An 18,394-nucleotide genomic window follows, 5' to 3' on the forward strand; every position below is an offset into this window, starting at 1 on the left:
CCGTTCCCTCCCGCCGGCCCCCTCCCCGCACAGGTAGGGCCGAGGCACGAAGCCCCACACCAGCCCTGCGGCCTCTGGCGGGTCCCGATTGCCTGCGAGGAAGCGGATGCACGGAGGGCTGGGCGGTGGCTTCGGCCTAGAGTGTCCAGGGGAGGCAGCGGGAGGGAGGAGAGGGAGAGAGGAGGACGTGGAGGAGGGAATTGCCTTGAGTGATGCGGCGTGCACTGCCGGTATCCCCCTCCCAGCGGGCGGGGTTAGAGATGACTACGTGCAATCTTAGTGCTCCCTCGGCTCTTGCTCGTTGCGAACCTGAGAGGCAACAGTTACCGTAATACAGTAAAAGTTTAACTGGTGTCGCTTTCCCCCAATCAACAATTCATGCATTAAAATGACACTGCAGTGGTTCATGTCAGCAGACCATTTAATGCAGGTTTGGGGTTTTTGCAAAGGAAGAAGTAATAGCCAAGTCGATATGCCCGGTTGATGAGGACGGGGAACCAGGGCCCTCACAAACAGTGAAGTAAACAGAGCCCAAGATTATCGTGGAATCCCTGTCATATGACAATCTGCACAGTTTGTGAAAAGATGTCACTCAGTGCCCAAACAAGCCCATTCTGACCTGGTTGATCTGAGTTCAGGACCTTATGGTCGAAGGCCTGCAACTTGAATGGCAATGAAGCAAGGTATTTGGGAGCTCTGGCCCAGAATGTGGCCATCAAGCAGGCATTTGTGAGGGAGTCAAAACCCCTTTCTCTCTGGGCACAGCTTCTAACAGGTGTAAGAGAAAAGTTTGTTTACAGAGATATCCTGCAGCAGCACCACCATAAAATGGCCTGGAAGACCATGGAAGAAGGGATCCTACACCTGAGAGAAATGGTGCTGTTAGAGGTACTTTTTGGAAGGGATGGGCAATCCAGTAACAACCCTGACCAGGTCAGGTGCACATCACAGATGTGGTGGAGCCTTTCACACCTGGGGCAACCTGTATACTCCAGTTTCCTGGCATCAATGCGTTCTGAGGGAAACCGAGAGACAGTGGGTTCAGTTATGTAACAAATAAACTCAGAATGTACAATAGCACGGTTCATACCCCACTACGGTTATCCATGAGTGGTGAGACGTGCTGCAATCAAGCAGGCTAAGAAAGGAAAGCCCCTGTGGTTCTCTCTGAATATTTAATCATAAGCACTGTTCTGTGTTTTGCCTATAAATGCAGCCAGTAAACCCTGCTCTCAAGCAGAAGAAAATGCAGAGTCCAGAGTTGGTGTTAGTCCAAATGTTAGTCCAGAGTCACCAGGGAAAAAAACCCACAAACATCCATACCACAAGAACACACTGATTTTTAACTGCTGTGTACACTGTACACCATCATCATCATGGCTGGGCTTCGCGAACGAAGATTTGGGAAGGCTCTATCCACATTTGCTACAGGCACGCTGGTGGCTTATGAGGCCAATACGTGACAGACATATCCGATTGCAAGAGGCACAGCAGAAAGACTCCTTAGATGGTGTATTCTGCAATACACGGTTCTTTCTGCGTTACCTTTTCTCCTCAAGAGTGATCCTGCATGTGTTCTCAAAGGAGACAGCAGTGTTATAGATGATGTGTCTCCAGACCTCCCAATTGGAGGCCAGAGTAGACCAGTTATGGTGATCAATATGGCCAAGGCTGAGATGTTGCTTCAGGGAGTCCTTGTATCTTCTCTTCGGGGCTCCTCTCATGCAGCAGCTGGTGGCAAGTTCACCATAGAGTAAGATCTTAGGGAGGCGGTGGTCCTTCATCCTTGAGACATGCCCTGCCCAACGCAGCTGTGTTCTCAGTAACATGGCCTCAATACTTGTGACTGCTGCGTGTTCTAGAACAGATGTATTGGTCACATAATCTGACCAGTGGATGTTTAGGATTGAACACTGTACACCAGAACAGCTATAATTTGCTGATTGGTTAAGTCTCTTCTCATCTTGCATTTTAGGTAATACCTTGTCTGTGTGCTCAAGGGATGTAAATCTCTACAAAATCAGAATGTGTAACTTGTTCAGATGTATGCATATTATGTACTGCAAGAGAGACAGCCTCTTAGATAGGTGATTTCTTAATTTGGTTAAGATTAATTATTAGGTAGTTGATGTATGGGGGTGTCTTGTCTTCATTTTTGTCTTTCCTCACTGCTCTTCTCTCTCTTTTCCCCATTTCCAGTGCTATATATTCTTACTTTTCACCATATCTGGTGTTTATCAGCTTATGCAGTATACTAATCCAACTTGGTAACCCAGGGAAAAGCTGTTGCATACTTCTGGTTTTGTTGTGTGATTCCCTGAAAGTTGACTAAATTACTACCAGAGTCAATGCAGAATAAAGCAAGAGGAGGACATATCTGGAAGGAAGGTCGATATGGGAGGAGCAGGACTTAAAGTTTCTTAACTTTAGTCTGTGGAAAAAAAGCCCTCAGGTTGCCTTGTCTTTCTCCTTTAAGTAAGCCAGAAGGCTTGGAATTCCTGCATAGGATTTTGCATTGTTTCCAATCCCTTTTTCATCTGTTTCCAGGTAATGAATAAAGTGCTAGCAGCTGTTATTTTTTGTTTTGGCTGAGTTGACATTAGTAACCCTTTACGTCTATTAGTAGTTTGTGGATCATAGAATCATGGGTTGGGCCATTAAAGGATGACCTTTAAAGGTCATCTAGTCCAATCCCCCTGCAATTAGCAGGGACATCTTCAACTAGACCAGGTTGCTCTGAGCCCTATCCAACCTCACCTTGAATGTTCCCAGGGATGGAGCATCTACCACCAATCTGGGCAACCTGTTCCAATGTTTCACCACTCGCATCATAAAAAAATCTCATGCTTATATGTAGCCTGAATCTACTCTTTCAGTCTAAAACTCTTTCTCCTTTTCTATTGCAACAGGCCATGCTAAAAAGTCTGTCTCCATTTTTCTTATAAGCCCCCTTTAAGTACAGAAAGGCCACAAAACGGTCTCCCTGGAGCCTTCTCTTCTGCAGCTGCACAACCCCAACTCTCTCAGCCTTTCTTCAGAGGAGAGGTGTTCTACCCTTCTAGTAATTTTTGTGGCTCTTCTCTGGACTCGCTATAACAGGTCAGTGTCCTTCCTGTGCTGAGGAACCCAGAGCTGGCTGCAGTCGTCCAGGTGGGGTCTCTCCAGAGCAGTGTACTCCGGGAGAATCACCTTCCTCAACCTGCTGGACACAGTGCTTTTGATGCAGACCAGGATCCAGTTGGCTTTAACAGCTGACTTTAGATGTGCTATTGACATAGTTCAGTGTTTAAAGATGTTTGATTTGCTTCTTGAACTTTGAGTAACATGAAATACAAAGTGGTTTTTTATAATTTAATGTTTAAAAACCTGAAATTTTTAAAAAGAATGTAATAATGCAACAGCCCAAGATACTTGGGAATAGCATCCTAGATATGGAGAATAAGCTCATTAAGGCTTATAAAGTCTTCACAAAAGAAAATGGTACATGTTGAGTTAAACTATGGGAGGGGTATAAAGCAGTGTTGGATACACAGAGAGAAAGAGTTCCCAATTTACAAATACATACCTTGTTTCTTGTATCCTGGCTAGATTTTACCCTGGATTTCCCCTGCACTGTATTAAGTATCTTTTCTTTATACCTGTTCTTACAGAAATACTGTCACAGAGTTCAGCAGAGATACACCCAATACTACCAGAGAACCCAGGGAAAGCACAATCCATTTTCTCTCTCACAGATTACCTTTACATTTACCTTTAAAAAAAAAAGTTGAATATTGATGTCTCATAAGACACATCTAAAATGTTCTTTGTGGTCAAAACCCTCATATAGTTAGAAACTGAGGTTTTATTGCACCATAGGTTCATTCCTGAGGAAGATGAAGCTCAGGTCTGTGTAGCCGATGTGTGTTTTCCCTGTATACTAGATGACAATGCTTTAATTTGCTTAATATGCACCTGCTATAAATACTTGCTTATAAGGAAAAGTTGGAATCATAAAGGTTATTTTGTCTTGGAAAGTGGATATGCAGAGTTTTGCACAAGTGCTGGCTTGATATTAAGTGGCACTTGAAAGATGTCATACTTCCTTCTAGCATCTTTTTGCAATGGCTACCACATACTACTAGTTCTACTAGTACATATATTCCTAATTCTACCATTAAAAAAATACCTACAAAGCCTCTATTGTAGCAACAAGAAATTAACCTGTTTCCAATTTTTGTTTAGCACTAAAAATGTTGTCAGAATTCTTGACATACTGCAGAACAGCTTCATCATGCATTTTGTATTCACCATATTAAGTATGAAAATGTGTAGAAGATATTACCTGCCTTTCTTATAAATATGCTGAGGTTATGCATGCTCCTAGTCATGCTCCCACCCTGTCTGCTCTTTTATTCTGAAAGTAGATAATTTGTCATCCTTGCTCCTTTCTGGCAGGAGAAAATCACTCATTTATGTAATTCTCTGAAAAAATGTAGTCACCTGAAATCCCTAGATCTCTCTCATAATGCATTGGTTAGTTGGGAGGTAAGGTCTTTGGTTGGTTGGGTTTAACAACTAGGGTAAGAAAGATATAACTAATACACACTGAGTCAAGGGAGACAAGGTCAAGAAAGTGTCAGCTGTCCAGAGTAACGCTGCAGTTTGTGAAATGAAGGAGTTTCAGTGCCTAATTCCATTTCCAACATATCACTGAAGTTCTTAATAAGGTGCTGATTCCTAAGATATTTATCCTAAGAGACGGATAAGAAATGGTGGGTTTCATGCTGAGGTGGTAACTTTACTTCTGCACTTGATCATCAGCATCTAAAACATATTTTCCTGTAGCTATTCAGAGTATGCTCTAGAAAGCACGCATGGATTCAGTTTATTTCAAAATGAGCACCCATAAACAAATAAATCTTTGGCAGTAGTCTGAGTGAAGTAGATGTAGAACTTGGATAAATATTTCAACCTTCTTGCCTTTCACAAAGATTATGTTGCACCAGTAGGTGAATATGCACAAGGACATATTGCCTCTGCATGTTGGAGTGACAACAAGTGGAGGAACTTCTCTTTAATAGCAACTATGATTTCACAAAAACTCAAAAATAGCAAATCACAGAACTCTCAGCAGCATCATGGGGACCCCAGGTGCTTCACATGGGGATACTGAGTAGTTGTTTCTGGTTTAGAATTATCTGAGTTACTTAAGCCTTTTTACTGAAAGATGGCATCAGTATATTATTACTTTTGAAGTTTCTCTGACTCAGGTGAGATAGCAATTGTCTATGTGTGAATTGAAGTTGAGAAGCAGTGTTGCTGAAATAAATGTATCTGCTGCTTCCCTATCAAAAACACTAAGATGGACATTTGTATGGCTGAGTGCTGAAAGAACTATAAAATAAATATATATATGTATTATAATACCAAAAAATACCCCAAGTGGTTATCTTTCAGCTGGATCAGCTTTCCAGTTTGGTTTACTGTAGTGATGTAACACCTGACATTAAAGAGATATAATGTAGAAAGTGGTGTGAGAACTTAAACAAGTGTCTGGAAGTGTCAAGGGAGAAATAGCAAGCACTTAGGTTTCACATGCTGCTTCAAAAGCTGATTGCCATGCATTACCCTGAGATTTCTTTTGTAATTAAAATGAAATTTGCTAATTTTAGTTCTACTTTTTATAGCTTTCTGTAATGGTAATACAAAAATAAAATTGCTTTTTTTTTCCCCCATGTTTTTAACAATCGGGTTGTTTTCTAGAAAAAATGGGAGTGAAATGAATGGCTTGCTGCTGCAGCAAGGGATAGCTTTTGTTTCTGCATCTTCTTTCTTTGTTCCCTTCCCATAGCAGAGGTCCTCCCTCCCTCAACCATGGCTCCTAGCCACCTAGTCCTGCACATTCCTTTTCCATGTCTCTGGCACTCATCAGACAATTCTGTGAGTCAGTTCAGTTCATTAATCTAGCAGAGAAGAGAGTCTTCTTTTTCCTGATAGACATGTTCTCTGGCAAGTTGACATACTGCATGAGCTTGCAGAGGAATCCAGAGAAGACAAGAGTTTGTGCAAGGTAAAAAATATGTGCATTGACAAATTCTGACTGGAAGCATGGAATGAAAAAAAAATAGGGGAAAGGGATTGTTGTCTTCCTCTCTTTTAGGGTCTTTGAACTTTTAGATAAACTCTTCCTGATATGCCACAGTCTCAGGCTTATGAATGCCAATATTAAAGGAGAACAGAATTTGTAATTCTCTTCTGACTACATGCTCATCTAAAGTAAAATGCTCTTGTTTTAGACTGCTCTGGCTTCTGTAAAACATCAGACTCCATTAATTCTATCAGTCTGGACTTTATTTTGTCAGTACAAAATTAGTTCAGACTAAAGTGGTTTTGAAGTAGGGTTCAAAGTAAAACTCAGGGAATACAAAGCAGTACTATATTCTGCACTTAAGCTTTTACATTGCTGTCCTATGAGGATATGATTTGATTAAATTCAGAGGTATGCACGCACCCCATCTACAAATTGACTGCATACACAAACATTTTGAGAAGATAGTTTTATTTCCTTCTTGTTTGCATGTGTTCCTTTGAAATGTCTTGTGCTCACAGTAGCATCAGGGAAGAAAACTAGATTGTGTCTCCTGGGAAGCTGTGCTGTTTTTAATCGCCTCTGGAGCTGCAAAACAAATTGTTGGTATTACTGCTTTGTAAACTTCAATCTGTCATCCATATTGTAGTTTATTGCTTTATCACTGATATCAAAGGCCACAGTGAACACATCTACTTTATTAATAGTTACTAGTATAACTTATACTACTGACTAAACACTATAGTAAGATGCATATTTTGAGAGGATGTTAACTGTGAGACCTTCCTATGTTTTCTGTGACTTTTCTAGTTATTTCTGTACTATTTTTTTGCAAGTAAAAGTTCAATTTTTCCCTGCTACCAAATTTCAAAGCAGACAGTTTGCATGCTTACCTTTGTATAAATATCGCATTGTTTCAGGTGTAAGTCTAAGTTAAAGAATAGTTATCATGGGCAAACAAAGTATTCAGACACTTTCTTAATTACATATGAAGTCCCAGTGCTACTGAAGTTAGTCATCAATTTTGGCTGCAGATTCTATTGCCAAAAATGTTCATTGTAAAATACTAACCTAAATTTCCTACATGCTTTGCTGTTGCATGTTGTTGTCCTATATTTGTCATGCTTCTCTTATATTCCTAGATAATCTAAAAGTATCATTAACGTAAAGTCAGCAAGTTTGTTCCTATTGCTTCCTTTATAGCTCTAGCATGTGCTGTCAATGGGAAAATAATTTCAGCAACTCATGTAATATAACAGATTTTATCAAAATGACCATCAAGAAGTAACCTTTTCCTGACATACACATTTAAAAAATTAAAATTTCCTTCCTCTGCAGAATGGTTAGAATAACAAGACTTGTCAAGGTTTTGTGTATAGTTGCTATGTTATCATCGATGTCATGTCCTACAATGCTATCATGAGTGCACATATTTTTTTTGTTAACACTTATTACCTACCTCAGTATTGACTCATGATGTTATTGAATTAAAAGATAGTTTAAGATTTTGTCTAACTTCCTCACTTAAACACTTGTAAAAAACCTAAATTAATCAATTCCTTTTGCAGATGATTGTCCAGTGAGTGACTGTGAGCGAAATGCATCTTTGGTACATTTTAGTACAGATCATGCATTAAAATTAAGTCTTCCTCAGCAACAGAATTGATATTAAAAGATACAAATGCATTAACTGAAACAGTGATATTGCAATGCTGTCACAGAACTTTGACCTTCATTCAAAAGCAAATAGTCAGGTGAGTTCAGGAAAAAATTGTAGTCAAACTCTTAGAAAATCTACAAGACTTCACTCACCATTTGAATTTTTCTCAAGTATTTTGGAAGATACAGTAACTATAGTACTGCAGCCTCGCAGTGTGGTGAACTGATTATATACAGCTTCATGCTTCAGTGGCTAGAATGTTTCCAGTACATCACGTCTCATTTAAAAATAGCTGTCTTGTAGCATGCTCAGCAGCACAGATATGTCAGAGACATCTAATAAGTCTTGTCACTTCTTGTGCATTAATTTAATTTTGGTGGTGGCTTTTCAGCTGGCATCACATTGCCAGTTAGTCTCTTGATGTTTATATATAATTTGTGGACTCATTAGGACATTAATTTTCAACACTATCATCCTATGTTCCTACTAGCTTTTTTCTAAACTTGGAAGGGGTTTGCAAACATTTCAGGAGCTGAGTATCACTAGTTAGGATAGGGGAGAAAGGATTTCTGATGTATTCAGAATGGGTTTGCTATTCTGAGACAATCTGGTTTGAGTGGTGTTTGGATGCATTTAGATTTCCATTGTGCTGGTTTTTTGTGCTTATGTAGCTGCATATTGTGCCTTTAAGCATCCCTCTGGCAATAAAAAACAAGTTCATATTATGAATGTTAGTTTTGCTACTGTCATTTTGTTATGTCGACATACAGGATTACAAGATAGTCATTACAATTACAGTAATTTTAGTATTTTGTTTTTACATATTTCTCTGCATTTTTTTTATAACTTCATCTTTTTTTTTTATGCATGCTCACATAAGCACAGCATAATATATTTGTTAGCTTGCCCAGTGTTTTCCATTTTAGCAGTGGTCTGTTGTCTCCTTCTTACCTAGCAGATTGTTGTATCTTTCTGAGCTGTTCTCACTCAGGTGGACTATCCTGCCACTAATTAGTCTAAATTAGTAGACTTATTTTAGCCACCTGATTTTAACTGTGGAGATGGTTACCTTAGCAGGTTTTTAGTCCCACACTTTTAAAGCTCTCTCACAATGATTTACTGCTATGTAAAATAAAAACTCTGCATCTTTCTACCAGACCTATCACTGCCTGAAATACTTTCATCAGACTCCTTTCTGTAAAGCTACGGGGAGCATATAGAAAGTTAAACAACGTAAGCCTTCCAACAAGATGTTGTGCTATCTAGTTTCTATTCCGCTGAAATGACTCTTCAGCATGTATCATATGTAGAACTTGCTCATGTGCAGAATCCATAGACTCTAGTATCTCTATTCTTGCTCCTCTTAAGAATTTGTTTTTCTGGACATGCAGCCAGAAAATTGTAGAACAAGAAAAAAACCACTGTCATTTACTGAATTTACATAAATTCCTCAGCATGTTAAAACTTAGGCATCTAAAGCAGACCCATCAGCTCATGTTTAGGGCTTTCACCTTCAGTTATCTTGAAGATATCTTGAAAGAGATGAGTCAGTGGAGCAAGTTATTCTGAATAGATGTATTCTGTGTAAATTTATGTTACTTTTCCTATTTCCATCCCAAAGCAAAAAGATAATTGCTAGATTACAAGGAGTTTGGTATTTACAAAAGTATAGCAAAGAACAAACTGCACTTGGCTTGCTGCTAGAAAGGAACCTTACCAAGCTTGAGGAGTTGGCAGATATCACTGAGTTCAGCAAAGACAAATGCAAAGTCCAGTACCTTGGGTAGAATAAACCCCTAGAGGAGGTGCAGGATCTGACTAGTTAGGTACCAGCTCTGCAGAAAATTTGGGCTTTTCCTGGATAATGAGAGGAACATGACTGCAATACATGTTGTGCTTCATTAACAAGAGCAGATTGAGAGAAGAAATTATATCCCTTCTACTCAACACTTGGGAGGCAGCACTGTGTTCCACTTCAGATTCCCCGGTAAAAGCGAGGTCATAAAACTGAAGAGTCCAGAGAAGATCCTCTAAGATGGTATGGGCTGGAACATATAATATACAAGGAATAGGCTGAGAGATGTGGTTTTGTGTAGCCTGGAGAAAAGTTGGGTGAAGGGGAGCAGGAGGAGAATCTAATTGCTGTCTTCCACATGGGGGCGTATGAAGATGAAGCCAGATTTTTACAAATATACAAAGTAAAATGACAACAGGCAGCTAGCATTTCCATGGCAACAAAGACAATTCCAGCTGGATGTAAGAGACTAAGTTTTTCCACTGGTCAAGTACCTAGGGATGACTTTTGAAATATGACTGCACAGAACACTGTGCAGCAGCTTTGTGGGACATTTAAGTTAGAGGCCATTTGAATAGAAGTTTGGACAATTGAGGGCATGCAGAGGTCTCTTACAGACTGAGTTATTTTATGATTCTAATTAAGATACAAGTTAATTACATACAATTTTGTATTTTAAATTTGATTTTTACTCTCAAGATGGTGTTGGAAAATTTTCTGATACATTATTGTCTTTCATCTAAACTCTACTCTGGAGCTGTAATTTGGATTAGTGGAGTCATATGCAGAACTGCAGTGAAAAATGACACAGATAATAAGTGGGAAAAAATATTTATAAAACAGAAGTTGGAACACAGAGGAGATGAATAGAACAAGATCACTTGCAGAATTTCTGACAGACCTCTAAATAAAAATAAAATGTTTCTGCCATAACTGCAAGAATATCCAACTACAATCCAGTGAACATGTAGAATGTCCTTTGCTAGAAGGTTTGAAAAATCCCGTGAATTAACCAAAACCAGAAAGGATCTGCAGCAATAGTCCTGATACAGATATCTTAATATTTTCTTCTAAACTTTTATTAGAATACGAAGTATTGTCATAATGCAAACTCAGGCCCAGTCTTACACAACAGACAGGAAACAGCTCTTGCTGATTTCCCTTTCAACTTTTCTTTTGATCCAAATTGGAAGTACTAAGAAGTACAGGAACTTGATGGTATTTCAGGTTCCAAGGACACCATCTCTTTCTCATTGCTTCTGGAACTACCTTTCCACCCTTCCTTTACCCCACCCTTTGGATACAGCAAGATTCTTCTGTGAGCTATGGTGCTTTACAAAAAAAAAAACAAAACCAAACAACCAGAGAGCATGAGACATTTACATTATATTCAATCACCTGTATTTGGAATTCGCTTGGAATTTGGCATTAAATCCCTATGCCTAGAGCATGAAATTTCAGTGTGGTGGAAATCGCTGAAGATTATACTAGTGTTTTGCATGCAACCAGTGTACTTATGCTCTGAATCAACAAAAGCAATTTTAACCATGGTAGTGTTAAAATGACATGCTATAAGAAAATAATATAGCATACTGTATCAGCAGTCTACGAAAAAAAGCAAAAATACAGTGTAGCATAAAATTAGAAATTTATCAGTCTGCTATCACCTACTTTCCTTGTAATCCCAAACAATCAATAAGCGTGGAGTACCTGGTCAGTAGCTCAACTTAAAAAAGCTGTATTTCAGTTCTGTTCAAAAAATACCACATTTTATTTTGTCAGACGTAGAAAATCAGGATTGCCTACGTGATCCATTATCACCCTTTTCTCTTGCATATTCTAGTGTATATCCATATGTTAAATTATCTGTAGTTATTTGATAGCAAACCTAATTTTCTTTGCTACAGTATAAATACTTATCTAATGTTTCACCAGCTAAACATCTCAACAGTAAACAAGGACCTGAAAAAGAAGTAGCAAAGTTTGATTTTCAGAAGTAAGATTAAGGATTTGTCTAAAAAAGACCCAAATCTAAAACTTCAAGATGAAGCTGAAGCTTATCTTAAAATTACTGTTGACGCTAACTTTACGACCCATCCATGTATCTATTTTAGCACTTTAATTCTTTTGCCTCATATGTTCAAGCTTCTGTTTACCATAGTGCAAATTATTATCTTCTACGTAATAAATATCTGTTTTCTACTGTGTTTATTATTCTGTGACCATCAGCATCTCTGAGAGACATTCAATCTCTGTAATGAAATGAAACTCAAATTGAGTCTTCAAGTAGAAGGAATTTTTTAGCTTTCTATTGTGTCTGTACTGAAGAAAAGGCTTCAGTCTTTAGTCATTACGTATGCCTGTGATGGCTGGCTCTGAGTTTCATGCAGGCTGGCCAAAAATTGCCTTTTGCTTAGCAAGTAGTGTGTGAGAGAGTATTTCAGGAGCACAGGGACGTAACAGCTTGGGTAAAACTAAGGGAATCTGGCTAATAACTGGAGTTGCACATAATAATATCATCATAATAATAATAATAACATGGGCTGCACAAAATAGTATCTTGAGCTATGGATGCATAAATAAAAGGAAAATATGGCAGATTTATATGGATAAGGTGTCATCCATACTGCTACACATTGATTCACAGTTCTGCTGAGATTACTAAATCTCTTCTAGCCCACAATCCTCAGAGACACAATGGACACATATCCTGCAGTGGAAATGATACGGAACAGTTGCACAAGCCCCTGTGCTTCCTTCCTCTTGTGTGACAGGAGAAATGGATGGGACCCTTGGGTTTCAGCTCAATGTCATGCACTAGGTATTTTGTAGTTCACACTCGCTCTGCTCTTGTCTAGCAACATCACACCGTGTAGTCTTTGGAAGGAAAAAGAAATAAATCTTTGTCTATTTAGCAGAAAGATTTGGTTTGCTTCCAGATGTAGTCATTGAATGTACATAGAAGTGCAAGAAGACTTGCATTGGCAAAGTGAGGTGAAATTTGCTTGTACCCTGGACTTTTTATTGAGGTTTGTCTCCAATAATTTTAATCTTGGATTTTGGGATTACTTTTAATTCTTTGTGATGAATTCTTTTTTTAATGGAAAACATCTTCTAGGTGGGAGTTAGGTCTTCCTTATACCTTGTGCACCACCTGCAGGATTCTTTTTAATATCCTGCCAAAGATTTATCCTTTCACAGGTCCGTGAAATGCAGGATTTGCTTGTTTCCAGGAACAAAACTCACAACTCAGTTACATAGTCTGATGACAAAATACGTCTTAATTCATCACAAATATGGTTAATTGATGCCTTTCTGTTCAACTTCCAGTCACGTTTAGCAACATCATAAAGTGTTCTTACTTTAACCTATGGCATCAATAATCATAATTTATGACATTCTGGTTTGTGTAAAATATTTGAGGAAAACAGCTACATTTTCACTAATTAAAATGCAATGTGGTCTGCCTCCTAGTGGATTATCAGAGGAGAAAAAATTTGAGTTAAAACAAAATTTTAAAGACAATCTGATATTACTTCCAAAAAGAATTAGAAACACTACTTGATCTAAAATTATCTCAAGTAATGTTTAAATGAGATGAAATTACGGCCCAAGAGCATGTAGAAGCCCAGAAGAAAAAGGGCTAATGAGTATGTCTCAAACACCAACAACCAGTAGCCATGGAGCCAACCCAGGATTGTTGAAAGAACCAGATGGGATTGGAGAAGAGGACCATATGGAGGTAGAGCAGGGACAAGCATCCTTGCTCTAGTCCCTGGAGACACAACAAACAAAAGATAGGGTCAGCACAGAAGCGAGCATGAACAGCCAACCAAAAGTCAGTCCAGTAGGGGGATACAAGACCACCAAAGACTCCTGAAGCCTTCTGAGACCTACTTCCAGAAAGGTCTGAAAGAACCGACTGCAGATGGTAACTAATTTGCAGAGAAAGCAAGAAACCTGTCTTCAGGGGAGGGAAAACACATATATTTAAAGGTACCCCCACCAGGCCTGGGTGTGCACCCCCAGGGTGCTGGACATCCCATTGGTTGAACCGATGATTGATTTCTTTCTTTTCTTCCTTCTTTCTTTCTTCTCTTTCTTTCTTTTTTCTTTCTTTCTTCTCTTTCTTTTTCTTTCTTTCTCTTTCTTTCTTTCTTTCTTCTTTTCTTTCTCTTTCTCTCCCCCTCTTTAATCCATCTCTTTTTTTTCTCTCTTCCCTTTCACCCTACCCCTTTATCTAAAACCCACTGCCATGTGCTTATATAGTAGGTCAGGGACTAACACACCAATCTCCATGCCAAGCGTGTAATTTACTAATAAAACTTCATGATTTTTTTGTGGATCCTCTGAATTTTGTTATTCTTTTTGATTGAAAGCATTCATAAATCTTAGGTGCTTCCTTGCCCTTAAGGGTGGGATGTCATAGAGAGACAGACAAGAAACTGAGAAGAGCAGACTGAGACACAGCTCAGCATGAAAGCCATTGTTTATGAGATTGAGAATGAGAAAGCAAAAACAAAGATTGTACAAGGAACAAAATGCTCCTTTGATGGTTTAAGGCAGACAAGATTTACTTTAGTAAAAGAAGGTTACATCCTTCAGGATATCTGTATCATGGCAATTACCTAAAATAGGACCTAAAATTAACATAGAATATCACTTCATGTTAGTGACAGTGCCTAAGAACAGAGGGAGATCTTCAAATAATGGGAAACATTTTATACCAATTTTTAATATGTATATAACTGTGGATATGTTATGCATATAAAGAAATCTAAATATTATATAAAAATCTTATATTTTTCACATTTCACTGGTCCAGTGACTTCAACATACAAAACCTACTCTCACTGAATGTCAATATATGACTAAAAGAATTTTTTCTAAGACATTTATAAGAAATGTTCCTTTAAAGAATTTGCTTTGTAGTAAAAGTTCAAATTAGTAGTACTAAAATAGACTAAAACCACCAAAATATTAGTGAAATGTTTAAAAAATCATTTAGTTTGGCTGGGGAAGCAAACAAAATTGGTTGCCTGAATTGTTTTAATGTACAGAACTTTAACTTCTAGCAAGAATTAGCATACATGCACATGCCTCGAAACTCAATTTAAGTAATTTAACTGGAGCTATTTTCAGCTGAGAAACACAACAAATCAACTTTTTCATAACACTACAGGCAACAACAGATGTTAGTAATGTTGCAAGGAAGGCAAAGCTGTTTTCACAACAGTATTGTTGATGGATACAGCCAGAAACCCTCCACAGTTAAAAAAACAAAGCCAGCACCACCAGCAAAATCAAAATCAGTTCCAACAGCCTGTCTATGGGTGACTAGAATGAAGGGCTGATGGTAGGAAACATGTATGTATTCAGTGTGATTCCCTCCAGACAAGTCTATCCAACAGCTAGTGCCTGGATCCCTGTTTTCCCCTGCTCTGGCACCTGGACACATAAGTCTATAAGGATCACAGCTATACCATTGGCTGGTACAGTTCCATGTCATCATTCCCCTCCCACCTTCTGCAGACTACACTGTATCCCTTGAGTAACTGGGATTAGATATGCAGCCAGATGAGTAACTAGCACATGGATTCTATCATCTCCAATTGCATCCTGTGTAGAGACGCACCTTCAGACTTGTGGCCTCCTCAGTAGTCGTTCTGGACTGCCTGGTCCCTTCAGTATGTTCTTCCAATTGTCTCTGAGACATACACGTATCTGGCCCAGTCTTATGACTGCTTTGGTAACTGATGCTAAAGCCCCTTCACCCTCTTTCTGTCCAGGTTCTGTTTGATATTTGCTGGCAGTCAAACGGCAGTAATCCAGCCCTTCACTTGACCCAGTAGCTGGCACCACAGCCACATGGGTTTCTATCACTCATAATCTTCATTCTAGTTGCTGGCACATAAAGCCTCAGCTGCCCTTAGTCGCTGGCACCACAGGTAACACTGGCTATTGTGACCCACAGTCGACTGCAGTTGACCCGGCAATTAGACCTCCACATGAACATGTGTACACAGAATAAAGAATCCCCTCACCCAAAAAATAGTTAGAAACGAAATTTAATATGACAGGGCAGCTGCCACTTATGAGGTCCAGGGCATCACCTGTAACTGCACAGATCAGGGACCAGCCCCTTATCCTTCTATTTTCCTGTGCTTGTTCCTCCCCAGACCACCTACATCCCTGCATTTGATCCCTTCCATATATATGAAATTCTGTTGTGGAGAAAAGACGACTGAGAGGGGAATCTAATGAATACGTATCAACAAGTAAGCAACGTTTCAATGTGCCCAGGTTAGTTTACATTATTAATAAATCAGTGCAGTGAGTAAAGAAAACTGAGGAAATGAAAAAAGGCTAACTAGAAGACCAGGTTTTATAAGTCTTCCGAAGATTTCAATTTGACAGAGGTGGCCTTTTTTTCCCTCCACACCTTCCTCCATGTAGTCCCAGCTCTGGTAGAACAGCCAACAGAACCAGAAGAGTTCAGCCTGCATTTGGCATATGGACACGAGAGAAGGAGCGCATAGTTCCTGCAATAGTAGCTCCACATAGAGAAAGCTAGCCCAAATAATTGTATTCCTGAAGTAAAGAGAACACATCCTAGTAGATGTTTTTTTATTTTTCATTTTAAAGTTGTCATGCGTAAGTGGTGTGTTGGAGTGAGTGGGCATTTCTAAAGGCTCCACAGGAAAAAAATAAAAAATCCTCAACTCTTGAAAATACAGATCTTAGTGTCATATTCTCATAGGGCACACGAGTACTATCTCCCCCTTTTTTAAAAACTTCTTCAACTGTAAAGAAAAATATTGATTTTTCCTTTAATAACCCCTAAAGGTTCTGCTTCACTATGTTTCTTAACTGTTTCAGTAACCATACATGCTCACAGTTAAAAGGAGTACAGGAGGGGATGGTACATGTTTTCTGTGCACGAAGAAAAGCTATCTCAGGATTAAGTTGTATTAGATTTCACTGAAAAGGCATTTCTAAAGAAAGTTGTCTAGTGTGTGAGCACAGAGAACACCATTTCCAGTTTGAGAACAACTGCAAAAGTGTAGCTGTAAGCTGTTTAGTTTTGTTTCCTTGCTCAATTTGGCAATTAACAACTGACTGCTATATTTCTTGAGCAGCACTGTGCCTGTTTATTTCTATTATGACATTATTAATTACATTATTATGATGTTCTGAGTTTAATTAAATACTTCTGTCTTCTGTTTCTTGAAAAAATCATGGTATTATTGCTAATGAAAAGCTGAATAATATTGTTATTTATAAGGAAAAGGTCCATATTTACTTTTGGATGTAACATTATTAAAACAATATTCTATGTAGCAAATTACTTTCCTTACAAGTAAAATATTTTCAACACCACTTAGAGGAGGTGAGAGAAGTAACTCAGGCTTTCAGACTGAGGATCAGTCTATCTTACGTAGCTGGTTAGGAACAAATTGTTTCATCCCTGACAGGTCTCATTTGGTGGATCACCATCATCATGGCTATTCAAGCATCACATTAGAGTTCTCAAAATATCAATGCTCACCTTTAGTCATTATTAAAACTAGGAAAATAAATGGTAAAGAAGAAATAGATTCTGCTCAGAACCTGTTCAGAGAGTAGTTTGATGTAGTTTATATATGCAGTAGCAATTAACATCTGAACTGTAAAATAACAGCTGTTAACAAAGTTTATTAGCAAATACCATTTACTTCAATAAATCCCAGAACTGACATAATAACACGTTTATTGATCACTTTACCAACTAAAGATACAATTTTATACAGTCAGTCAACAGCAGTAACGTACTTTATGAGAAGCTATGCTTTAAAAAATGGTGTTTAAAATATAGATTTCACTACAATTTTTCAAGCCAAGCTTTTACAGTGCTAATCAAAACAACTGCTGTACTTGAACTTTTTCCCTAAAACATCAACAATAACGTTGCAGACAAAGTAGCTTTTCCATTGTTAATGTGGGTTTAAATTTAACAAGACAACTTCAAAAGGTTTAAAACATCCATAACATTGTCATTACTTTAACATTCACACAGATAAAGTGATACATTTAATACTTTCTAGCATTAATAAACAGTGTAAAAATATATTGCATATATATATATATATAAATTTGTTTCCTTTTCCTGAAAAAACCTAGTACAAACTAGTAGCATATGACCCCCCCTTCAAGTTTCTTTTACTTATTTTAAAGATTGAAAAGTAGTAGTTTTAAATTAATAGAAAAAAAGACATGGAAATAGAGAATCACTGTTGTGCTCCCCCATAACCACTCGTCATGGTTACTAAGTATATTAACCTCTTGGTAATAGTGGTTCCATTTTTGCTAATGCCAGTTAGAAATTTGGCACTGACTGCAGTGGGGATAAGATTTTGCCCAGTGTATTTTGCACTGGATGGTGCCTGCCCCTTTCATCAAGTGGTTAAAAATCTTTGCTTAGGACATGTTTATCTACTATAGTTAAGATTAAGAAATGCTATGCTCAAGTTGATCATTTGCAATAATGAAAAGAAGGTTCAGTGTAAAATTAGTGAGAAAAAAAGTAAACTTGTAAGGTTAAATGATCATGTAAAATTTTTACCGTGTTGAAAATTTCACAGTGAACACAGTAGGCTAGTACAGCTGAATGTTAATGTTTGCAATGCCTGCAATTATAAAAATTGCAGGTAATTATTAGCACACAGCAGCTTCCTGGTTGATGAAAGACAAATGAAAATAAGAACAAAAACTAGTAAGCATCACTGAAGGTTTTTATCATACTGTACAGTGCTCCAAGGAAGACCATGTCAAGACCTATCTCCACATCCCAACTGCTTAACAATTAAATTTTAATTAGTGCTCTAGGTAA

The 18,394-nt window shown here is 38.2% G+C and overlaps 1 protein-coding gene across 1 annotated transcript in view; it reads right to left on the reverse strand.

Annotated features, from left to right (window-relative positions):
- Positions 1–6,524: 6,524 nt before the first annotated feature.
- Positions 6,525–18,394, reverse strand: part of TPPP (tubulin polymerization promoting protein) — a 73,581-nt gene continuing 61,711 nt past the window's right edge. Inside the window, exon 5 of the mRNA XM_051798935.1 lies at positions 6,525–6,658. Within this exon, the coding sequence (XP_051654895.1) occupies positions 6,643–6,658 (16 nt within the window). The 3' untranslated portion in view covers positions 6,525–6,642. The remainder of the gene's footprint in view (positions 6,659–18,394) is intronic.

Source organism: Manacus candei, unplaced genomic scaffold (genome assembly GCF_025592945.1).
Source record: "Manacus candei isolate 608988 ecotype Guabito, Panama unplaced genomic scaffold, ASM2559294v1 h1tg000049l, whole genome shotgun sequence".
NCBI classification, from domain to species: domain Eukaryota; kingdom Metazoa; phylum Chordata; class Aves; order Passeriformes; family Pipridae; genus Manacus; species Manacus candei.